The 22,091-nt window shown below is 41.3% G+C and overlaps 1 protein-coding gene across 2 annotated transcripts in view; it reads right to left on the bottom strand.

The window, feature by feature from the left end:
* CWF19L2 (CWF19 like cell cycle control factor 2) overlaps positions 1-13,156 on the bottom strand; it is a 59,038-nt gene extending 45,882 nt beyond the window's left edge. The window contains exons 1-3 of one of the 2 annotated variants that reach the window (XM_038137656.1): positions 12,628-13,156; positions 921-1,031; positions 100-219 (exon numbers count right to left, since the gene is read on the bottom strand). In XM_038137656.1, the coding sequence (XP_037993584.1) occupies positions 100-219; positions 921-1,031; positions 12,628-12,693 (297 nt within the window). In that variant the 5' untranslated portion in view covers positions 12,694-13,156. The remainder of the gene's footprint in view (positions 1-99; positions 220-920; positions 1,032-12,627) is intronic. The other variant, XM_038137645.1, reaches the window with a different exon arrangement.
* Between the last annotated feature and the right edge of the window lie 8,935 nt (positions 13,157-22,091).

Consider the following 22,091-nt stretch of genomic DNA (forward strand, 5'->3'; position numbering starts at 1 on the left):
AAAATTACTTAAAATTTACTAACCATGCGTACCCACAGAGACTAAAATGGTTCAAGTTTTGAGACTGTGATTTGAACTATTTTAAAATTTCTTACTTACGGAAGAACTATCAAGTAAGTCATCCTTCTTTTCAGATTTCTGTTTCTTACTTTTCTTCTTTTCCTTCTTAGCTTTTTTGGAATGCTTATCCTTTTTCTTCTTTTTCTGCACAGAATGTTCCTACACGTAAATGTTTGTAAATGAGACACAGTAAACCAAATCATGCGTACACAAAAAAAACCAATCAAAACCTACTTACCAAACCTCACTGAAAAAAGGTGAAATACACATAAATATCTTTTATTTTTACTACCCTCTCCTTCTTCTGTAGGGGAAGGGCTGGGGTGGTAGGGGCAGAGAGGGCATACTTCACATTCATGATCAATCTTTCTTCCCCCTCTCAGTATCTTTTTCATTGGAACTAAGGCACTACAACTAACTACTACACTACATTTATTTTGGTCAAATCTATTTCTTCAGGTATCATTACATTATCAATACACATCTTTCCATTGTTGAAATATCTGCACATTAAAAGGATGTGATATTCACAGGCTCCATTAAGGCTTCTCCTGTGAATGAACACAAATGAGACTGCTATGAAGCCTTAAATACTCCAGATTTCTTCCCATGGGACTATTATTGTCTGATAGCACTTCCTTTTCTGCATTTGGTAGGAATTAAAACTGGAATTGAATGACAGAATTTTTCCTCTTGGTGAATAAAAGATAATGTCTACCTTAAAAAAGCTATTATCAAAGCATAAAGAAATCAGAAATTGGGATGCGTTTAAAGATCGTCTTAAAGTCCACCAAGTCTTCTGTTCATACAAACACTCTGTAAAGTTAACAACCCAATTTAATTATTTACAATTTCATCACCTTTTCCAGTGGTTCCACACGTTCATTCACATCAGCAGGCATCCATGAATCTTCACCTCGCAGATCCTTGAGCAGCTTGCAGCTCTCCTTCTTTTTGTAACTAATTTTGGCCTAAGATGAACAGAGAAGAAAAATAATCAGGTGGAGCTCAGTAGCATTTCCACACACAATGTTGAGAATTGCATTTCAGGCTTCAGAACGTTCCTCCCATTCTAGTTAGGGAGATAAAACTAGAAATACTTTTACTCCTTCTTCTGAAAATACAACCATCACTGCAAAGAGTTTCAATTCCTAAAAAGGATTTTTACAAGACACAACAATAAAATAATTATTTTTTCAGCCTCTGAAGTTCACTCTGTTATGCTCAGCATAAACATGACTTCAGAAGGAAGTTTACTTAAGTATAACTTGTCTTTAGTAAATACTTTATCCCATAAATATATGCCATATATCACCCTAGGAGGAAAGTTATTTTATATTATTACAACCCTAATTTTGTATTAGATAAGTCTTGCGATTTTCAACATGCTTTTGGGTTTTTATTTATTTGAGGGTCTTCTTTTAAAATAACTAAAATCAAAACAAAAACGAAAGGTAGAGTTTGAAATTCTCATCCTTAAACACCAACTTTTATCAAAAAGTGTTGTCAAACATAAGCCAAGAGAACATATACAAGTTTAAGAAAGAACAATATTTAAGACAAAGAAGTCTCAGGAGATCGGACAACAGTTGAGGTCTTTCCTCTGGGCCACCTATTAGTTCTCCAGATCCAAGCCTGTGCATTGCACAAGACAGTTACCACCCTACCACAAGGCAATTTCTCTTTTTTGATATAGCCAAGAAGAGAATCTGCAGCTTTTGTCCTGACAGAAAACAATGTTTGCAGGAAGATGACAAATACACTATAAGGGTTCAAAAGAACAGAAATACATGCTAAAAAAATAAGATTAAAAGGGGATTTTTTAAAGTGCTAACTCACAAGATAGGATTGCTGTTGTGTTTTTAAAAGTGGCACAACACAATGAACTCAAAAATAAAAAAAAAGGCCACTACATAACTGTGCCCAAACAAAACAATCTTTTAAACTTTTCACTGCCTACTTTCTTAGCAGTTCATTCATGTTTATCCATGTGATAAACTTTCTAATGCACTTAAATGCAAGCAACACAAGGCTGCTACCCAGACTTCATGATTTTAAACAAAGGAACATTGTAAAATAAACAAAAAAAATACCATAAATCAGCTTGAAAAGAGGCCAAGACTGAGACTTCCATCTCTAGAATGAAACTGACAGTCTACAAAGGTGAGTACTACCTCTTAAAAATAAAAAGGCAGGCATAGAGTTAGGAACACATTTAGACATCTATTCCAACATCAAGTCATTTTCTAGTTTACAAGTAAACAAAGTAACAAAAGAATAAGCAGGACTACAATTCAGTGAGAGTGAAATAGCTGTTAAGTACAACACAGCATCACTAAAACCACCCAGGACTCAAAAAAATGCAGGTGTGTTTCCTGCAACTTCTCCATCATACAGAGAGGCAACCCTGGTCACCCTACGACATCTGGGACAACACCCTTGAAAATTCATGCAGAAATATATCAGATTGATATACTTTCTTCTAGTCCATGTAGACAATGATGGCCCTTTCGTCTTAAAAATATGCTCATCTGACTAAAACGAAGTAACTAAATATGCCACCATTTTGGACAAGTGAAGGATACCCTCAGCTTTGCAACTCACAAAATGTCTACAAGCCACAAACTCCAAATTTAAACTTATAACTGGACAGAGATGAAACAGTAGAGATAAAGGGAACCCGAATACAGTTCTAGATGGAATTAAAACAACCAAACCCTGACTCCAAGTTTGTTCACTCCACAAGCAACACAAAACAAGTTGCCAAGATGGAGATTGAAAAAAAAAGGCAGGCTTTTCTACATATTCCATTTCACTTTTGGTTGAGAAAGAACTGCAGCTGGAGTCAACAGCTCCCTTCCACCCTTTTTGCAGTCCTCCAGCCCATAAATCTATAAATGCCACAAATAAAGGCCACTCAAGATCAGCTTGTCAACATTTCTTCATCGTAGATATTCTCTGCCTCTCATGGAAGACTGAGCCTCTTATCATTTCCTATAATAACAAGTATATTTTAAATAACATTACTATTTCCCTCATACTGACAAAGTTACAATAAAATGAAGTAATGTAATAAGTAAGGCACAAACTGAGCTTTTATACTTTTTATTAGATCTAAAAATAAACAGAATAAATGAGGGCAAGTATTTAAGTAATTGAGATACATCATTCTAATGAAAGAGGTGGATCATCGTTTTGGCTGAAGTACACAAATACTCATTTAGAACACAGATTGACCAGAAATCATCATCAGACTACAGACTGCTGTCTCCTGAATACTAAATGAAATAGGATTGGGCAAGATGAATGTGTAGTGGCAGATTGACCACCAGGCTGCTAAAACGAGAAGGACAGAAACAAAAGCATCAGATGGAAGTTTGTGTCTCCTAGACAAGGATACAAACTATAGAAGATTCTTAACAATATATCTATGCAAGATCAAATAAAAAAAAAGAAAAAAGAAAAAATAAGAACACTGCCTAGACATCTAAAAAGATGAAAGAAGTAGTAATTTCACCTAAATTACCATTTTAACATAAGACTAGAAAGTTAGCAGCAATACCCTATAAATCTTTCTGTCTCTAAAATCTAGCTGTCTCAAATTATAATATTCAATTTATATTGTTCATGAAACTTTCCCCTCACACACACACAATTACTTCAAGTAGAATTGAGCTGGAAAATCTGCCTACACTACTTTATCAGCTTCAAAACTTACCTTCATATTCTACTTTACTTTTCAAAAGCTGCAGGCATACTAGCATGAGATAAAATGTAAAAAAGAAAGAAAAACTAATTAATTATCCTGTCAGATTTACCATTCTACTTATGAGGACCAACTCTAATAGTCTCACATCTGTCAACCCAGAGGAGCCCAAGCATTTAATTCACATTAAGGTTCATTAATACTTACAATACCACAGGAATACCCAATAATTTATACTTTCTCCCTTTACAAATGAGGTACATTTTAGGTCACCACAGCACTATTTTTCATTTTTTTCTCCATAAATAGGGATTATACATTTCTGAAATACCTCTGTTTCAAAAGTAATGCTTTAATTATGCAAATGCCTGTGCATGTACACATGAATGTACACATTACGAGCAACAACCTGTCAAAGAAGGACAAGCGTCATGCTGCACTACACACTTCTGCAATACCCTAATAAAACTGCTCATGGTTTCCTTTGCAACAAAAAAGGTGAAGTCTAAGGCTGGCAAGGCACTCTGCAAGATCTGTTGTTACAGTGCTACAAAACCAGTAATTATTCTACTGCACTATGTCAGCAATGTTTGCCATAGTTGAAGAGAGCCAAATTTTACAGACTTTACCACAAGTAGGCGAAAGGGGTTTGAATTTCACAGATCCATCTGAATGTGGGAGGAAACCAAGTTCAAGGAAAGTGCCTTCTGGTTTCCATCAAGTGGGTCATTAAGGCCAGCCCACCCAGAAGCTGACAACATGATCTACTAAATGAATAAAATTTGCTCCAAAGCAGCCTGTAATACACTGCAGATGCAAAACCCAAAAGCTATAAAAATTACATCATGTCACACCAGGAAGAAGCAGAAAAGATCAAAGACACTGCCAACTGCCATGTTATAGGTCATACAATAAATGGAGCTTGTTACACAGCAGTCCCTCAAGGATGTCCAGAAGGGATGGAGGGATGAGGTAAAAATTCCCTCCCCAGCTCACAGAAACCCTGACCAACACTCCTTCCTGACCTCAACTGTATTTACTCTTTCAGCTCTTGTGAAGTCCAGGGAAACTTTTCCATACCATTACAAACACCTTGCAATTTTCCACCACCTATAACTGTGGTCAACCTCTAGTTCTCTAAATGATAATCCCCATGAATCAATAGTCAACTTCTTCATCCAAAGGAAGAAGGACAACCTTTTCCTCCACAAGCCATCAGAAGAAAATCTACAGCACATCAGATCATTACAGTATGACAAAAACATTCAACAGAGAGAGCACCAGCTAAGCTGCTGTTCTGCCACCTGCCACTGAAGGGCAGGGCTCCATCCCACACCTCTCCTCTCTGCACTGCCCCTGACATGTTCCCACCACCTTACCCACCCAGGCCTGGTCCTACACTCCAGTCTCAGGCAAAGGCACTTCCAGGACTACTGTGACACAAAATCAACCCCACCAAAAGGATGGTGCAGCTTCCTGCACAACAAGCTTACAAGTTGCCACTCTAGCAAGGTCATCAAGGCTCAAGGAACAAAGGGGAAAAATGCACTTAAGGAAAAAGAAGTGTGGAAAAAACTTCTTTTCAGCAGCAGCTTTCTGTTAAAAAAGTTCAAAAAATCTAACACCTAGCCAGTCCTTCAGACACCAACATAAGGCATTCAAAATATCTACAATAAGCTTTTCTTTCTAATTTCAGGATCATCCCCCATGCTATCATACAAACTACCCCACTATTTTAACTGTTTTGATAATCAAGTATCAGAAAGGCTGCTATGCCATGGTATTACCATTCCATTATATTCCATCACCCCAAAGCTCAGGGACAGAGAGCCCTGGTTACATGAGTGCTTATCTCTAGGGAACTTGAACATACCCTTCTTTGTAGCTCTGATGCTTTTCTACCAATTCTCTGTCTGAATAACACACTTATTTTGGTGAATTCTTAGATTATTTTTCGAGTCTCAATATTCCAATTATTGCTACATCCACAAAGACTTCCCAAGGAGAACAACAGTGGAAACACAAGAAAGAGCTTAGCTTCCAGCCCAACTTGGGAACTTGCAACTGAGTCAGAGAGCTGCCTGCATCACCACCTCCTCCAGACACAGCTTTGCCAACAGGAAATGTCACCACTCTTGTCATTTTCACCTGCCAAAAGGCACAGAAGAAAGGTCACTGAAACGACTATCACTTCAATCATTTAAGCTTCTTGTGATCAATAATCAAAAGTCAGATGTGATTTAAAGAGCAGCCTACAGGAGATGTCAGCCTTCAGTAAGAAACATCTGGGAGGCAGCAGAGGTTCTGCTGGTACATGCAGACACAACAGAAGCTATTACTGCTAGGAAACCATAAACAGGTATTTCTTCTTAATGTGACATCTGTCTTCATCACTGACCTTCAAAAATGACCTCTCTGTTCAAAGATGTTGCTTGCAAAAATGCACAGAAGTGCTCTGACAAAAATCCGAAAATCTTTTGTGAAAATGCAGTATTCATTTCTCAGCACCATTACTCTTCTAATACCACATACTGAAGAGCTGAAGTGCTTATTTCCTTCAGCAGATAGAGCTGGGGATTTAACACTTCATGAAGGATTTAAAAAGGAAAGAACAAAAAGGAGGTGCTTATTATTACAGCACAGGAGCAACTATAACCCCTAACAGAGACATGTTTTGCTACTAATTTCTGCCTAAGGAGAGATTTCTGTAATTTTCCACTGAAAACTGCAATGTAAAATTCTGCCAAGCACTAACTATTTAGTGCAATACAACAAAGCACCCCATCACCTCAGCAAATACTGATCACTGCAAAAAGCCAACTGTTTGGCTTTTAGGAGGAAACACCTAATCATACTTCACCAGGAAAACCTGCTGATTTCTCAGCTTCTTTAGAGCTCTAATACTGTGAACTCAGTGATACTGTTATACACTGCTTGTTGTTTGCTTTTCTTTAAGTTGTATTTCCAAAGAAAATAGAAAATGTAAACCAAAAATTTAAAGGGAGAAGTCTAATCAAAAGCATCAAATAAGATGTTTCCAAAAATAATGGCTTGCAAACCTAAAAACAAATTTTTCAGAAATATAAATAATTTTCAGAAATATAAATAAGTAAAGCAAAACACACAATTTCTTGTTTGTGCAATGAACTTGTTTTATGGTATCAATTTATTTTCATTGTTTCAATAATACACATTATTTGACCAAGGTCTTATTTATCTACACTCAACTTCCGATCTGTCAGTAATGCTTAAAAATTAGAAGGCATGATTTTCTGCACAAGAAATGGCCAAATCACAACACCCTCAGAGGCCAAAGAGTGAAAGACTCAAAGTCCATGGAAAAAAGCCCCAAGTAACAGAGGAGCAATCCTAAAACACAAAAATAATATATGAAACAACAGATGCAAGAATAATCCAAAATTTGAAGACTTGATAAGAAGTGTTCATATCTAGGAAAAATACACATCTCTGCACTTACCACAACACCCATCAGATTCTTTTCCTGCTGTAAACTTGTAAACCAAAACAGCAGTGTCATGAACTATCACGCTCATCAAAACAAGTTGCTATTTCTGAAGCTTTCTAATGATTTGCATGTAAACACTTCATTATTTGATTACTGATCATTATCATAAACACTATCAGCCACTGGGTTTTATCAGTGCAGTTTGGAAGACAGACTACACAAATAAAAGAATACACTTCCAAGATTTAAAAGAGAAATCTCGATCAATTAATTGTGTGGCATTTTGGTTCATTGAAACAAGCACAAGTTCAATATTTCATAACAAGAAGCTCCTTAAGGTAAGTTGGATGAACATCTCATCTTTCCAGAAACATATCTACTAAAGTACAGTTATTTCTGCAAATTTCTCAGATTACCAGAAGCAAAGACTGCACAGCTTTCCAAGTGACTTTCCCAAAGTAAAGGGATTCCAGGATTACAATCACCAAGTAACTGTCTTGACTGCATTAGCCAGCTGTGATCATCTCTTGCTGCCTTTCTAAGCAAGAATTATTGCGACCCATTGAGAAAAAGTGTCACAATAGTTTTCTCCCAGTTCTGTTCATAGAAGGGATCCACAAGGACCATCAATGTCCAACTCCTGCCCCTGCAAAGGACACCCCAAGAGTCACACCATGTGCTTGAGAGCATTGTTCAAACACTTCTTGAACTCTGCCCGGCTGGTGCTGTTGCTGTGACCTCTTCCCTGGGGAGCCTGTTCCAGTGCCCAGCCATCCTCTGGGTAAAGAATATTTTCAAAATATCCAACCTAAACCTCCCCTGACTCAACTGCAGGCCATTCCCTCAGGTCCTGTCACTGGTCACCACAGAGCAGAGATCAGTGCCTGCCCCTCCTGTTCCCCTCACAAGGAAGCAGCAGACCATGATGACATCTCCCCTCAGTCTCCTCTCCCCTACACCGAACCAGCCAAGTGACCTCAGTCAATCCTCATATGCCTGCAACCTCTAAGCCCTTCACTGTATTTGTGGCCATCCTTTGGACACTCTCCCACAGTTTAATGTCTTTTTTATATGGTGGCACCCAGAACTGCCCCCAGCACTGGAGGTGAGGCCGCCCCAGTGCAGAGCAGAGCGGGACAATCCCCTCCCTGAACCGCCTGGCTGTTGCACTGCAGCAGGCAGTCCAGCCATAATCAAAGTAAAGCAGAGAAAGTCAATACACTTAGGACATTAATCTGCTCTCACACAGGCAGCAACAAGTCCATTTCTGAAAAGCAGACAGCAGAGTATTGACATGGTAACTATGACATCCTCACGCTTTCACATTATAAAATGCTAAATTGACTTTTCACAGAAATAATAGAGTATCTACAGGAGAAGTCTTAAAAATATTGGCCTTTTACATAGCTATATTATGTTATTTAGTCCATAAATGGGAAGAGGAAACATTAAATGAGTTAAAAAAACCAAAAAAACTTTCATTCCTAAATTTCCCTATCAGCCAAATAAGTAACAAAGGAATCTACAGCTTCCTTTGGCCCACATGTACTTGTACAGGATAAAATGCTTACAATACACTTCTGCTAACACATTCCAAAACTTTGGTATAGAAAAGGGGGTGGGGGGGGAACTCCCAAACTTCAATATGTCCTCTCCTTATTTCAGCTTTTTGTTCTTACTGCAAGGAATAAATAGTTCAAGGACATTCATAAGATGATGAACACAGCAATTCCACAAGCAACAGCAACAAAAACCATTTGATCATTAATGTATGTTTCAGTATTACCCTAATACAACCAACAGAATCTTTGAAAATAAGAGAACCTGACTTAGCTTTAGGTTGCTTGGAAGTGAAAACACAACAAGGTAGAAATGTAAGACAGACTCTATATTGTCACTTTCAGTAAGAAGCTGGAAAGTCACACTGGGGAGGTTTCTCATCAGCCATATAGGGACTAAGCCTCTAATGGTTAACTTCTGTAGAAAACAACATCATTGTCTCCAGATCCATTCCTACACTCCATGAAAAATGGACTTGAAGAATCATAGTGGCGAGTATTTCACAAATTATACTCCATTCTATTTACCTGTACTGGATTAATCAGTGCTCTGACATTGTCAGAACTGAGAATCTAAGCTAGTAACCCAATTAAAAAATGTCCAGCAATGCCCAGGGAAGCTGACATGTATCCAGGTTTAAGTTCAAAGTGAACCATCTCCAAAATATTCCTGCATCCTCCAGCAATCTGAGGCTCAACAACTTTTCAACAACAGCTTCCAACATATACTTTACATTTTAGGCTGTTCTTGTCTGGATAAAGTGCAGTGCCAGTATTTGCAACATGCTATAAAAGAGACTCTAGAATTTCTCTGTGCATCATCTGAAAGTTCACTTCTTTTGTCTGCTTTAAGCTGGCTACCTGCAAAATCCTTAATACAACCTAGTCCTTAACCTGAAAGAACAGCAGGTGCAGTGTTCAGTGAAAGAATAGACAGTGTGCAGACAGCACTTTCTATTCCCTTCTCCATACCACTTAACAATTTTACAGAACTCTCTTGTATTAACTTCATTTTCAGCCTATCTTTCCTTGTCTCAAAACCTCCAGAGTCCTTGGCCAGTCTGCACCATGATCATGTCTGCACCTTTCTTCCCACCTTCTCCAAGGTTGTTTGGCTCTTCTTGAGATGCTGGGACCAGGGCTGCATAAGCAACTTGTAAGTACACAGAAATGGGTAACATGTCTGTGCAAACACTTCCTTTGTTCTTTATTCATCTCACAGTAGTTCTAACACTTGATCAGCTTTTGTCTAAGCAATGATGTAGCATCTTTATAGAGCTGTTTACTCCCCAGCTGTTAGTTTTGAATGGCAAAAGCCAACACTGAGCGCACTCCTTTGTTGTTTGCGCACTGCTTTGAGTGTTTGCCTTACTCCAGAAAATTAGGGCTGTGCACTGGGTTTTCTTTAGTATCTCACAAATATTACGGATGCATTTTAAAGATGTTCATGTAGGAGTAATTTGTATTCATGGCATTTTAAAAATATGCTGAACAATACAAAGATGTTTCTTGTTCAAGTCAAAGAAAATTACAGAATTCAACAAAGATCCTACATATATACCTTTTAATACACTACAGCTTAGCAATAAGAAAAAATATCAGATTTGGTTTCATTCTAAAAACTCCAAACTACTTTCTCCAATATTCTTCAGCAAGGCTGATGAGCAGAATCTAAACTTACAAGAATATATTAACACTAAGAGTTAGGACCTGTGAAGCTACAGTATCATCAAAGAACTCTTGAGACATATCCTAACAGCGGAGTGAGAAGTGTAGCCCCCCTGCTCAAGATACCAAACTTTCTAGCAACTACTGGAACTGTGCCAAAGACAACCTGTTCCCCGGGCAAAAGGCCATGAATTGTTGCTGCCCCTCTGCACAGCAGAGACCTCAGGGGCCAGCCAGGAGAGCAGGCACTCAGAGACACTGCAGGAGCCAGGGACTCAGCAGCATGAGCCCAGACTGTGGCACACTTAGACTGCAAGGGTATAAAACCTCAGGGATTCCGTTGTTCGGGGTCCCTCCTTGGAGGCACCCAGCTCAAGCTGGCTTTGTGTTTTGCGCCATGATTAATTAAATTGTTGTAAGGATCCAGATGTCTCTGACTCTTCCATGGAAAACCTGGGGTCAAGCTGGTAAGGGAAACTTGTCTGACCGACTGTGAGTGTTGTGTATAGGGAATCAAGCAGAGCACACACTGGCTCACTGGAGCTGCCCTCCACAAAGGGGTTCAGTGCCAGCAGTGACAGCCTCGGGTGCTGGGAGTGCATCCTGGATGGGGGACTGTGCTTCCTGAATGGTCAGCCAGGAGAGTTTCCTTAACCCCATCACTGGGGTTTTCAAGACATGATTGAACAGAGGACTAAATAATCTCACCTAGGCTCCCTTTCCCACAGGGGGTTGGACCAAGTGATTTTTCAAGGTCTTTCCAGCCAGGGCTGTTCTAGGATTCTAAGCCAGTGGCATTGGCCCAGGCAGCTGTACAAGGGCACCAGCTGAGAAGGAAAGGTGAAGTAGCGTAATAGTGCCCTACATAAGCTTTGCTTGCTGTTAAGTGTATTTTCTGAACATCCAAGAGGTTCAGCTGAGCAAAGGAGCAGTTCGAGTAAAGCAACAGACATCTTAACAACATCAACAAACTTTTGCAGGGTAGTGTGATTCACTATTACTAAGTTAAACAAATTTCCCTTCAACTGCTTGTCAAAAGGGGGGAAATCACTGAAGGGAACTTTTATTGCCAAGAAATGGTTCCATAACTGTACAAAGGACATGCCCACATGATATATTACATAAAATCCTCTCTCTTTCTGCTTTGCCTTAAGAAAAGGCATCACTGTTGTGTAAGCATCAGGCTGTCCAGGCCATTTTCCCACTACTTTTTTTCTGACACTATCTTTGCCCAGGAAGATTTGGCTGCTGCTTACCCTGGCCTTCCTTTTGTCAAAAGCCCATCATCACAACCTCATTCTCTTTCCAAACTTTGTCTTTCTCTCTTACACTTCTGTGGTTATCCCCCCTTAAACCTCAAAACAAGCCACGTCACTTAAGTGATGTGCCATTTGTGACTTCAGCATTCACTCTACCTATAAGTGACAACAAGAATCACCACAAATACCAAAACCAGGCAGGTTTTGAACAAAATGCATCAGGATTATCACGGGTCTCCAAGTCGTCACAGCAGCTCTACCAAAGCACCTGTGAGTGAGAGCCTCCTAATCCTTGTCTTACAGTACAGCAACATATCACCAGGCAAGTAATTGGTCCTACGAAATCAGGCTCCCACTTCCCAACACACGCACACAACTTCAAGTTATTACCACTCCATGACCAGAATGCTGCAATGGAGGGATGCAGGCTCTTTAGGAAAGACAGGCCACAAGGAGATGGAATCACCTTTTATGTCTCATTTAAGGAAAGGCTGAGACCTGGGCCTGCTCAGTCTAGAGAAGGCCGGGGAGTGAGGGTGGTGTCATCTTACCAATGTATAAAAAAATCTGAAGCGACAATGTAAAGACTCCGGCTCTTTCCAAAGGTGTAAGCACAGAAATACATACTAAGCGAAACACCAAGAGGATCAATACCACAAGTGGCAAAACGCACGAAATCAGGTGGCTGTCACGCAGAAATTCCAGACTGCGTCCTGCCACTGCCGGTGCGGCGGCCCAGCTCCCCCGGGCACAGAAGGGGCTCTCCCCACGGCGAACCCGCCTCCGGCTGCCGCGGCCAGGGCAGCTTCAGGAGAGCACCGACCCCGCAGAGCACCCAGCGCCAAGCCTGGGGAACGGTGGGGTGCTGAGCAGCCCCGGGGCAAGGCTGGGCCGGGCCGGCCACCCCACCTGTGCCAGCAGTGCCTCCCGTTCCCGCTGCTCCCGGCTCCGCTCGCTCTCCGGCCCGGACGCCATCCGCACAGCCGCCGGAAGCCGCGCAGCGGCCGTACGGCAGCCCCGCCGCGACACTGTCGTGAACGGCGTCCCGGGAAATGGCGCTGTGGGGGCGGTCGGCTGTGGCTCCTCTTGACGGGGCTGCGGGGCGCGGCGGGGACAGCGGGGACAGCTGGGCACGTGGGACACGGGGGCACGGCAGGCACCTCCCCGGAGCCGAGTCGGTCCCTCAGCTCCTCTGTTCTCGCCGGCGTCCGTCGCGACGCACTCGCCTCATGACAGGGTTATAGAATCGTAGAATATCCTGAGTTGGAAGGGAGCCACAGGGATCGTCAATGTCCAGATCCTGCACAAGACCATCCCCAAGAATCACACCGTGTGCCTCAGAGCGTTGTCCAAATGTTTCTTAAACTCTGCCAGGCTGGTGCTGTGGCCACTCCCTGGGGCGCCTGTTCCAGTGCCCAAACACCCTCTGGTGTGAAAGAGCCTTTCCTCAAAACCCAACTTAAACTTCCCCTGACTGAGCTGCACGTCAGTTTCCTCGGGTCTGTCACTGCCCACCACAGAGCACAGATCAGTGCCTGCCCCTCCTCTTCCCCTGTCAAGGAAGCTGCAGGCTGCAGTGAGGTTTCCCCTCAGACTCTTTCAGGCTGAACACACCAAGTGACCTCAGCCGTTCCACAAATGGCTTCTCCAGTCCCTTCACCGTCTCCATTGCCCTCCTTTGGGCACTCTCTAACAGCTTTGTATCTGTCTTATATGGTGGCACCCAGAACTGCCCCCAGCACTGGAGGTGAGGCCACCCCAGAGCAGAGCAGAGCAGGACAATCCCCTCCCTTGCCCAGCTGGCCGTGCTGTGCCTGATGCCCCTCAGGCCAGGGTTGGTCCTCCTGGCTGCCAGGGCACTGCTGGCTTATGTTCAACCTGCCACAGACCAGGACCTCCCAGGTGGTGCTGCTTTCCATCCTGTCATTCCCCAGGCTGTCTGCACATCCCATCCCACACACCCAGGTGCGTTCCCCACACCTTGCTCTGAGCTCCCCAGCCTCACAGGTGGAGGTCACAGCAAATACCATGTCATGGCACAGAAGGCTGTTGGAACCCTGTGCTGCTTGACCAACAGGACCACACAGTCCTGCAGTGGGCTCTAAGGAAACTTCCCTGCCCAACCACCCAGAAGCCTCTCCAGCAGTCACACTCATACCACCTGAGCTGCCCTGGCAGTTCCACACTCCACAGTCACACAAGGTTTCCTTACCGGCTCGACCCCAGGTTTCCCATAACAAAGTCTCTGATGTCTCAATCCTTAAAATATGTAATCACAATACCACAACAAAATAACAATTTGAGCTGGGTGCCTTCGAGGAGGGACCCCAAATGAAGAAACCTCAGGGCTCTTATACCCTCACAAGCACAGTCCAAGCAGAGTCATATCTGGAGCCCTGGGCTCCTTCCTGTCCCTGAGTGTCTGGGCACCTGGCTGGCACCACACATCCCTGTGCCCTTTGGCAGTTTCACCATCTCTTGCCTCAGGCTTCTCCTCAGAGTTCAGCCTGCAGCTGCACACCAAGCACTCAGTGTAATCCTCAGCACGGGGGATACTGAGGTCCAGGCTCATCCCTCCTGCTGGGCTGAAATTCCCTTGCACAAATCCTGGCCTGCTTGTTCAGACCGGCATTAATGAGAGTAAACAAGGGAATGTGGCCCAAAAGATGCTCACAGGTTACAGAGCCATGCAGTGCCCAGTGCTCCCCGTTGCTGTGAGCACCTCCAGGTGATCTTCCAGACAATTTCTTGCCCGTTTGCAGCCAGTTCATTGCATCCATGCTAGACTGTGACCTCTGTAATGTCAGGGTGCTGGCTGCTCGGGATGTGCCTGGGTGACCAGAGGGAAATTCAAAAACAGGTGTGTTCAAGCACTTGAAAGTTGCAGTTGGCCAACAGTATTTGATATGGCTTCTATGCCTCTGGTTCAATTAATGTTTATCTGGGACATAATTTCTTTGGGATGAGATCAGAGCATTAATAATGTGTCTGACACCAAATGTGTCCACAGCTGCCAAGAAATAACGTTCTTTCGGCCAAGATCTGAGTGAAGATTTTGGGTAATTTGTTAGCTATTTTCATGGGACAGTATGTTTTCAAAGTGATAACAGTAATTTAATCATCATCTCCATGGTGGTATTAAATATGTAAATTGAATTTGCGTATTTGTTCAATTTATGCTGACAGTTAACAGCATCTCAAGACAAACCTGTTGTAGATCACCACTAGGTGTAGAATGATAACTGATAGACTTTCATAGGCACCATTTGGAAAAGCAGCATGTGAAACCTCTTCAGGGAGCCATTTACAGAGCAAACAGATGGATACAGAAGATGTTCCATCAGGATTGACTAATGCTACTTCCAGTCCTTGGCTATATGCAGCAAAGTACACTGCTTGAGAGAGGAGAAGCAAGAAAAGAGCATGTTTGCCTCATTAAGGAAAGCCTCTTCTCTGATTGTGATGTGCTCTTCTCACCAACAAATTGGTTTCTTTCCATCCCAGTGCTACTACTTGTTCCAGGCAGCCAGCAGAGTATCTCAAGTGGGTGCTCTCTAACTCACTCAGCACACAGCCAGGCATATGGGCTTAATAGATTTGTATTAAATCTAAACAGAAAATTGATAGTCCATGAGCTGTGCCAACTACTTGTGACTGAATCAGTTTAGGAAGTATTTGAAAATGAGAACAGAAAGTCTGGAAACTGTGGCATAGCGTGAATAGTGACAGATGTGGACAATTTGGGAGTGAGAACAGGGAATGTATTTTCCACAGCAGAAAGTTACAGACAAAGAAGAGGATTCAAAGCATGGGGTGAGCTCTTGCAGTGTTAAGTGCTATTCTTCATACCTGTAACCCTCCATGTCATTAATAGGGTGGTTCTGTAAATTTTAATTTAAAAACATTTTCTAATACTCCTGGTTTTAGGAAAGAAACTATGACACAAATATGCTCTAGAATCTCAAAAACCGAAGAACAGTAAAACCTAGAAAGTTGTATCTGAGAGCTGCCTTTAATTCTGAAGTCGGTGGTTAGGGAAATGGTGGCATAATTTAGTTTCATTTCCTCTCCTTGTTCAAGAAAAGTATTTTCTCAAAGGAGGCAGGTAAAAATTAAAGTTTAGCCTTATTTCTTTCAAGATATTAGTATGTCTCAGAGCTCCTCGCATGATCAGAAATGGTCAGTGAGCCTAGAGAAATACTTCTTGGTATTCCACTTTTAATGGTCAGCTGGGAACCTCTGCTCAGTTGTCTCATTCTCTGTGCCAAAATTAAAAGGCTAATAAAACAGTAATGCCTTGGAGATAGTGATTTTTGATGAACTTCAGGGAGGAACTGACCTTTCCTAGTGAAGTATTTTCCATTTAATGGCATATTTTACACTTTCTCTGAAAGAAACTGGTGACTCTCCAACTGACCTGTGTTATAAACCTCCATGCTTCTAACTTTCACTACGTGCCTTCAACTTTCAGCTTGATGTTTTATTTTTATTTCCAGAAGGTAAAAAAAATCCTCTCTACTCAGTGTGATCCTGAGCAGTTTTCTTTAAACAAGAGGCTAGGTTTCACTAAGACAAAGGAGGTTCTTTTTTTCCTGAGAATACAAAATCTTTTTCCACTGTGATGCTGGAGAGAATTTCTTACCTCAGTTATAACAACACATTATGAAGTTCTCATACTAAAGAAAAACAATATCCAGCAAGATGCTGGTAAGAGGACAGAAAGGGGACACACCCCAGTCCAAATATAATTGGTTTCAGTTAATTCTCATTCTGTTAATTTTTAAAACCACCTGGTTTTCAGTTGCCATTGCTTTGCATTCAGTTCTGAGGGATTACTTAGACTCAGATAGGAATTTTCATTGTCTTATCTCAAATAAAAATGTCAGTCCATGGAGAAATTGCAGCGGAAAAAAAACCAAACAAACATGGAATGATTCAATTACAGGGAAAAGCATATTTCTTTCATAGAAATTTCATTATGTTTACTGAGGAGAAAATTAAAGCAACTGTGTCTAAATTCAGTGCCATAAAATGATAGAACACCTCAGCCAAAAATCAATGCAGCAGCAATGCCCAGGTTATTAGTTGCTCTTGCCTGAATTGTGCTGTGAGTGCCTCAATTGTGCAGTGAGCACCTGAAGTGAAAAACCAGACGATTTTCTACTGTCCATCAAGAAGAGTGCTCCTGGCAGCAGCAAAAGAGCCCCAGTGGCACTGAGGCTCCTGACAGCCTCGTTTGGACAGGGGAGCTCAGCTTGCAGTGAGAACAAATGAGGAGACTGTGGTGGATCGAACAATGATTCATCCATTGTTCCATATTCAATAGCAAACTGCGAGTTGTCTGCCCCTGAGCAATAGCTATTTTGTTAATTTCCTCAGTTTCTTTGAAAAGAGATTATTGTTTCGGTGGTAGTTCAGCAGACTAGGGGGGTGGGGTTTAGAAACATCCATTTTTACTCTCCCCACCCAAGTTTCATGACTGTAATAAAATGAATCCTTCACCTGGGAAATTCTCCAGTAACAACTTGTCAGTTCTGGGTTAGTGGTTGGACTCGGTGATCTTGGATTAGAGGTCTTGTCCAACCTAAATAATTCTATATTCTACTAATAAATGTTTTGTGAGGTAGCTGCTACACATGTGAAATAACTCGTTCACTTCATTTCTCGGGAAGCATTTACATGCTTTGTTTGTTTGGCTTTTTTTCCTTTCAGAAGTTGAAAACAGTTTTATCAGACAGGAAGCTCACAGCAGTGCTAACACTCATCCTGTCTGTGATTTGCTGAGACTGGTAACACACCTTTGGGGAGAAATGACTACATCTTCTCGTGCCTGCTCATCTTGGAGAGGTCCAGAGCTGCACATGTCAGGGAGCTTCAGATCAGCTACTTTGAAAGTGAGACACAAATACTGACTCAAGATCATCGGGCTGGGGCAAGGGATTAAAGCCCTGGGCTTTTATTTATCAGTCCCTCTCCATCAGACCAGGGCAAACTAACTAACTAAAATACTCAGACAGAGTTTCAATGCAGTGCAACGGGTTGGTTTTGGTTTTAAATGAGATTAAAGCACATTTTTGGCTTTTAAAGGTAGGCCAGTTCCAGAGGCCACGTTGTAGCTAGTCCCACAGAGTTGTATCAGCCCGTTTGTTGCAAGAGCAGCAATACCTTAAACTGATTTTGGAGACACTGTACAGAGTAACCGCAGCATTTGGCTGCTCCTGAGACCTTGGGGCTCTCTTTGTCCTTTTCTCCTGCAGTGCTGTAGCTCAGTCCAACACACGCTCACATGGGCAGCACACAGCAAACTGAAGGGAGCTGCAGAAACTGTCCCAGCTGGACTGTACACATGGAGTATTGCAGGAGATTCACTGCAATACAGAGAAAAAAGAAAGTTGGGAGCATGTATTTTTCTTATGAAAAGGTGAACACTTGTGGGAAAAAATTGTTGAGACCAGTGAGGTCTTGCTCCATGGAAATGGCTCCAAGGCACCACAGCACCGTGACAATAATCCTACAGAGAATTTGACTGCCACACAGAGTGTTCATAATTGTCTCTTTCAGCAGCAACTTGAGCAATTTACTCCTCTCCAATTTTCACCCCACAATTCCTGAAATTGCTTTTCATTTTTCTTTGTGTTATACTACTCTGTTTAGAGGGAAGGGCAATTTCATATCCAATTCTTGTCTTAGCCCTTGACCCAGAAATAGCTGTAAATACTGAGTAATATGCCTGACATCCCAAGTCACTGTCTTTGTTACTGTTCTTGACAGGAAACCCTCTGACAAGTGCGACACTACCAGCATGTCTTGCCACTCACCTCATTTTGAAGCATAAAGACCCCTCTAGGCCCTTGTTGATGCTAACACACAGGCTACACTAAGCAAGCCTATCTCAAAGCATATGCCACCATGCTGGATACCACTGAGCTGGAAACAAGACCAGAAGTGGAAGGACACTGGAATTCTTTTAGTATGCTTTTTTGGCTATTCTGTCCTAGAAGTTTCAGAATGGAAGAGACCATATATGGCCTATAGTCAAATTCCCTTTAATATTTCCCCATGATGTGGTTTCAAGCCCCCATCTTGCCTTTCAGAAGCATCTCAGGGAGCAGCTGACACAAGCAAGATATAAATACATCCCTGCAGTGTGTCCTGCCAAGAGAGTGGATTCAGAAAGGGATTGGTCATACAGGAATGATATCTTATTATGACGTCTTTATGCCTTGTAAAGCCAAGCACTTTTTATACAGGGAAGATGGGCAAGAAGTGATTTTTGACCTTATATTTACTCCTGCCTGTTCTCCCAGGAGACCACTTGGCATGTCAGTCTGAACAAGTGGATTGACTCAGCTGAGAGGATTATTTGGAAGGAACAAAGGTGAGGCAAGAATTCTGTCCATCCTAACAAACCTCCTACCAGGGATCTTGGAGTGATAAATCTAGCTGTGGCCTGCAAGCTGGCTCCATGTCTTTCAGGTTTTGTAACAGAAATGAGGGAGCAGCACCAGAAATTGCACAATTATGTTTATTTAATCTGCAAGATATCAACAGAAAGAAAGAGATTAATCTCAGTGATTCCTCTAATTTGAAGCATACAGATAAGCTACATCTTCATAATCAGCATTTCTTCATTAAAAGGAATTGGTGCAAATGTTTTTCACTCCAGAACACCTTCTAATTTACATCCTTTTCAGATACAGCCTGAGACACAAGAAGGCCTGAGACACGAGAAAAATGCATGATAGATAATTTTTTTTTCTTTTTTAGTGTATTCTTAATACTCAACAGTTGGACCAGAGGAAATATATCCTCTCATTGTGGTAGCTTGGTGAGAGGCATTGTTGAATTCTAAATGAAACCCCCTCTGAACCTTCCTCAGAATATAGGATGAAGAGTGAAGAAAGTAAGATGCAAAGAAGGTACATGCAGCAGAAATCATTACAATGGCAATTAAAAGAAAAAGAAAAAGAAAAAAAAAAAAAAGGAAGCCAAAAGGGTCATGTAGGATCTGCTAGGGACTGGTTTTTAGATAAATGAAAACCATCATCAGTCTAGTTACCAGATGGGCTCCTTACTAAAGGGCTTTATGTCAAAATCTCTCAGCCTGAGGTGCCTATAAGAAGCCCAGAGATAAATAACTGAGGAGAGGATTTGAACAGGAAATATAAAGTGTTAGGATTTTCAAGGACACAAGCATGTCATTACTTATGAGTCAAGGAGTTATTTCTGTATTGGTAAATTAGGAAATCTAATGTGGGTGAGAATTCAGAGGCCATGAGACCAGAGAGGAAATACATACATAAAGAAAGGTGAAAAGATGGATGGCACACACAAACAAGTCCTCAGAAAGGGATGTTGTGCACAAAAGATTGATTTGCAAAGAAAGAAAAAGGGGGGAAAAACCCAGCAGATTTGTGTTAATAGATTTAGAGAGGACAGGAGAATGTGTAAAGACCATGTACTATGCAAATCCCTTTTGGAAACTGAGCAAGAGGCAAGTGGCAAAAAAAGAATGAACAACCTCTTCTCTGTTTCTTATCCTTGCCATCTTTAACTAGAAGAATAAGGCAGTGTGAAAAGCTGGGAAGCTTTGAAGTTAGAACTGAGGGCAGGATTTGCTTTCTAATAGCAGGAACGTGGGATTCACTGTAATTGTTCTAGCAAAGCTCTAGATATTGCCAGATTGTAACTTGAATTTTTGCCAGAGAGAGCTGCAGCATACTGTAAAAGACTCTGCCTCCCTGAGACGAGTGCTTTAGCAGTTCCCTGGTTGCAGTTTTATGCTTTAAATTCATCCAAGTGTATGAGGAACCTAACGTTAGGGACTGATGTGTGTTTGAGCAGTTGTATGTGATGAGAAACATGCTGCTTCATCTTCTGCTCTGCACAAGGCATCAAAGATGAACTATCTGAGGAGACAGGATGGCTCAGCAATACACTATGAGCTACTTTCATTGTTCGTAATTTCTAAACTCTCTCTAGGCCTTGGAACCACAGTTTCAATTTTGATCTAGAGTCTGAATAGGACATCATATGAAGAAGCACAAAATCATTTATAAAAATAAATTTATCATATTGATTTATTCTATTGACTTGTGCTTTGGTTCAATCGTTTTCCTTTTAATTAAATTTCAGTAGGAATATAATACAAAGACATAACTAAGAATAAATACATCTACATCTATACAGTTGATTGTCGTGACTGAAGATTGGTTTTATTTTTTTTTTCTTTTTTCAGATAAAGGGCATCAGTTTTTAACAAAAGTAAGCTTGTCATCATGTTAATAATAAGGAGCATTTCTGCATTGCAGGGAGAAAATTAATTACTCATATTGCACTGAAATATCTCTCCACTTTATTTGCTTGTGAATTGGAAATTTCCTGCTACCACTTTCATAAAATCAAAGGAAAAAGTACTGCTGTCATTAGGGTTGCTGTTTTGCAATGGCAAAGCACAGGCATAGCCTGCTTAAGGGGTAGAGAAGAGTTTCATGTCAGAGCACTCTCTGTGTCCCTGATCCAATTTAAACAAGGATACCTTTAAAACAGCTTACAATACTGGCAAAGTTTCTGAGAATTTTACAGTATTAGCACACCAGTGGTAGCTTGCTGCAAGTGCAGAAATGTGACAGGAATACTGTACAAAATTATGTCAGCCAGATAAATAGTCCAGGGTCTTGCTATTGAGCTGAGTTGTAGACTTCAACACAGGTGTCTTTTACAGTTCAGTGAGGTGGCTTGGCCGAGATATTTGTGGATGAGAGCACCATCAGGCACAGGAACATGCTGTCTGCATTCAACAAGCAGCTCCATAGCAAATACCTGTTAAGGAGGCAGGTGAGAGAAGGAAAGTGTTTCATTTGCAGCCACTTGAGAGGTCAGGCATGGTCTTTCACAAAGTTTAGACAAAGCAATGCAATTCTAATTCTGTCCCAAGAGGACATACACTAGTTAAGGCAGAGCAAGTTATCTGCATAAAAAATTAGGGTCCAAATGCTGATATTGTCAGTATAATCACTTCATATAAATTACATTAACACACCTAAAAGAGATTTGTAATAATGAATGAAATGTCTTTGCCTCTTTTCTCCACAATAAATTACAGAAAACCATAGTGACACACACAAAGTGATAATGACAAGAAGTCCTTAATTGTAGCAGCAAGAAGAATACACACAACAGAGCACACTGGAGACAGTAGCTATTATTCTTCTTTAGTATTTTCATTTATCATTTCTTTATCATTTTCACTTTGCAAGTGGGAAGTGTTTCTGCAATACTTACAGGTGTAACAGAACTGGAATTCTGAAACTAAAAGGTTTTTTTAGATTCTGGTAAACGTGAAAATTTTGTTATGAATGGAAAATGTAATC

This window comes from Motacilla alba, chromosome 1 (assembly GCF_015832195.1).
Source record: "Motacilla alba alba isolate MOTALB_02 chromosome 1, Motacilla_alba_V1.0_pri, whole genome shotgun sequence".
NCBI lineage: Eukaryota > Metazoa > Chordata > Aves > Passeriformes > Motacillidae > Motacilla > Motacilla alba.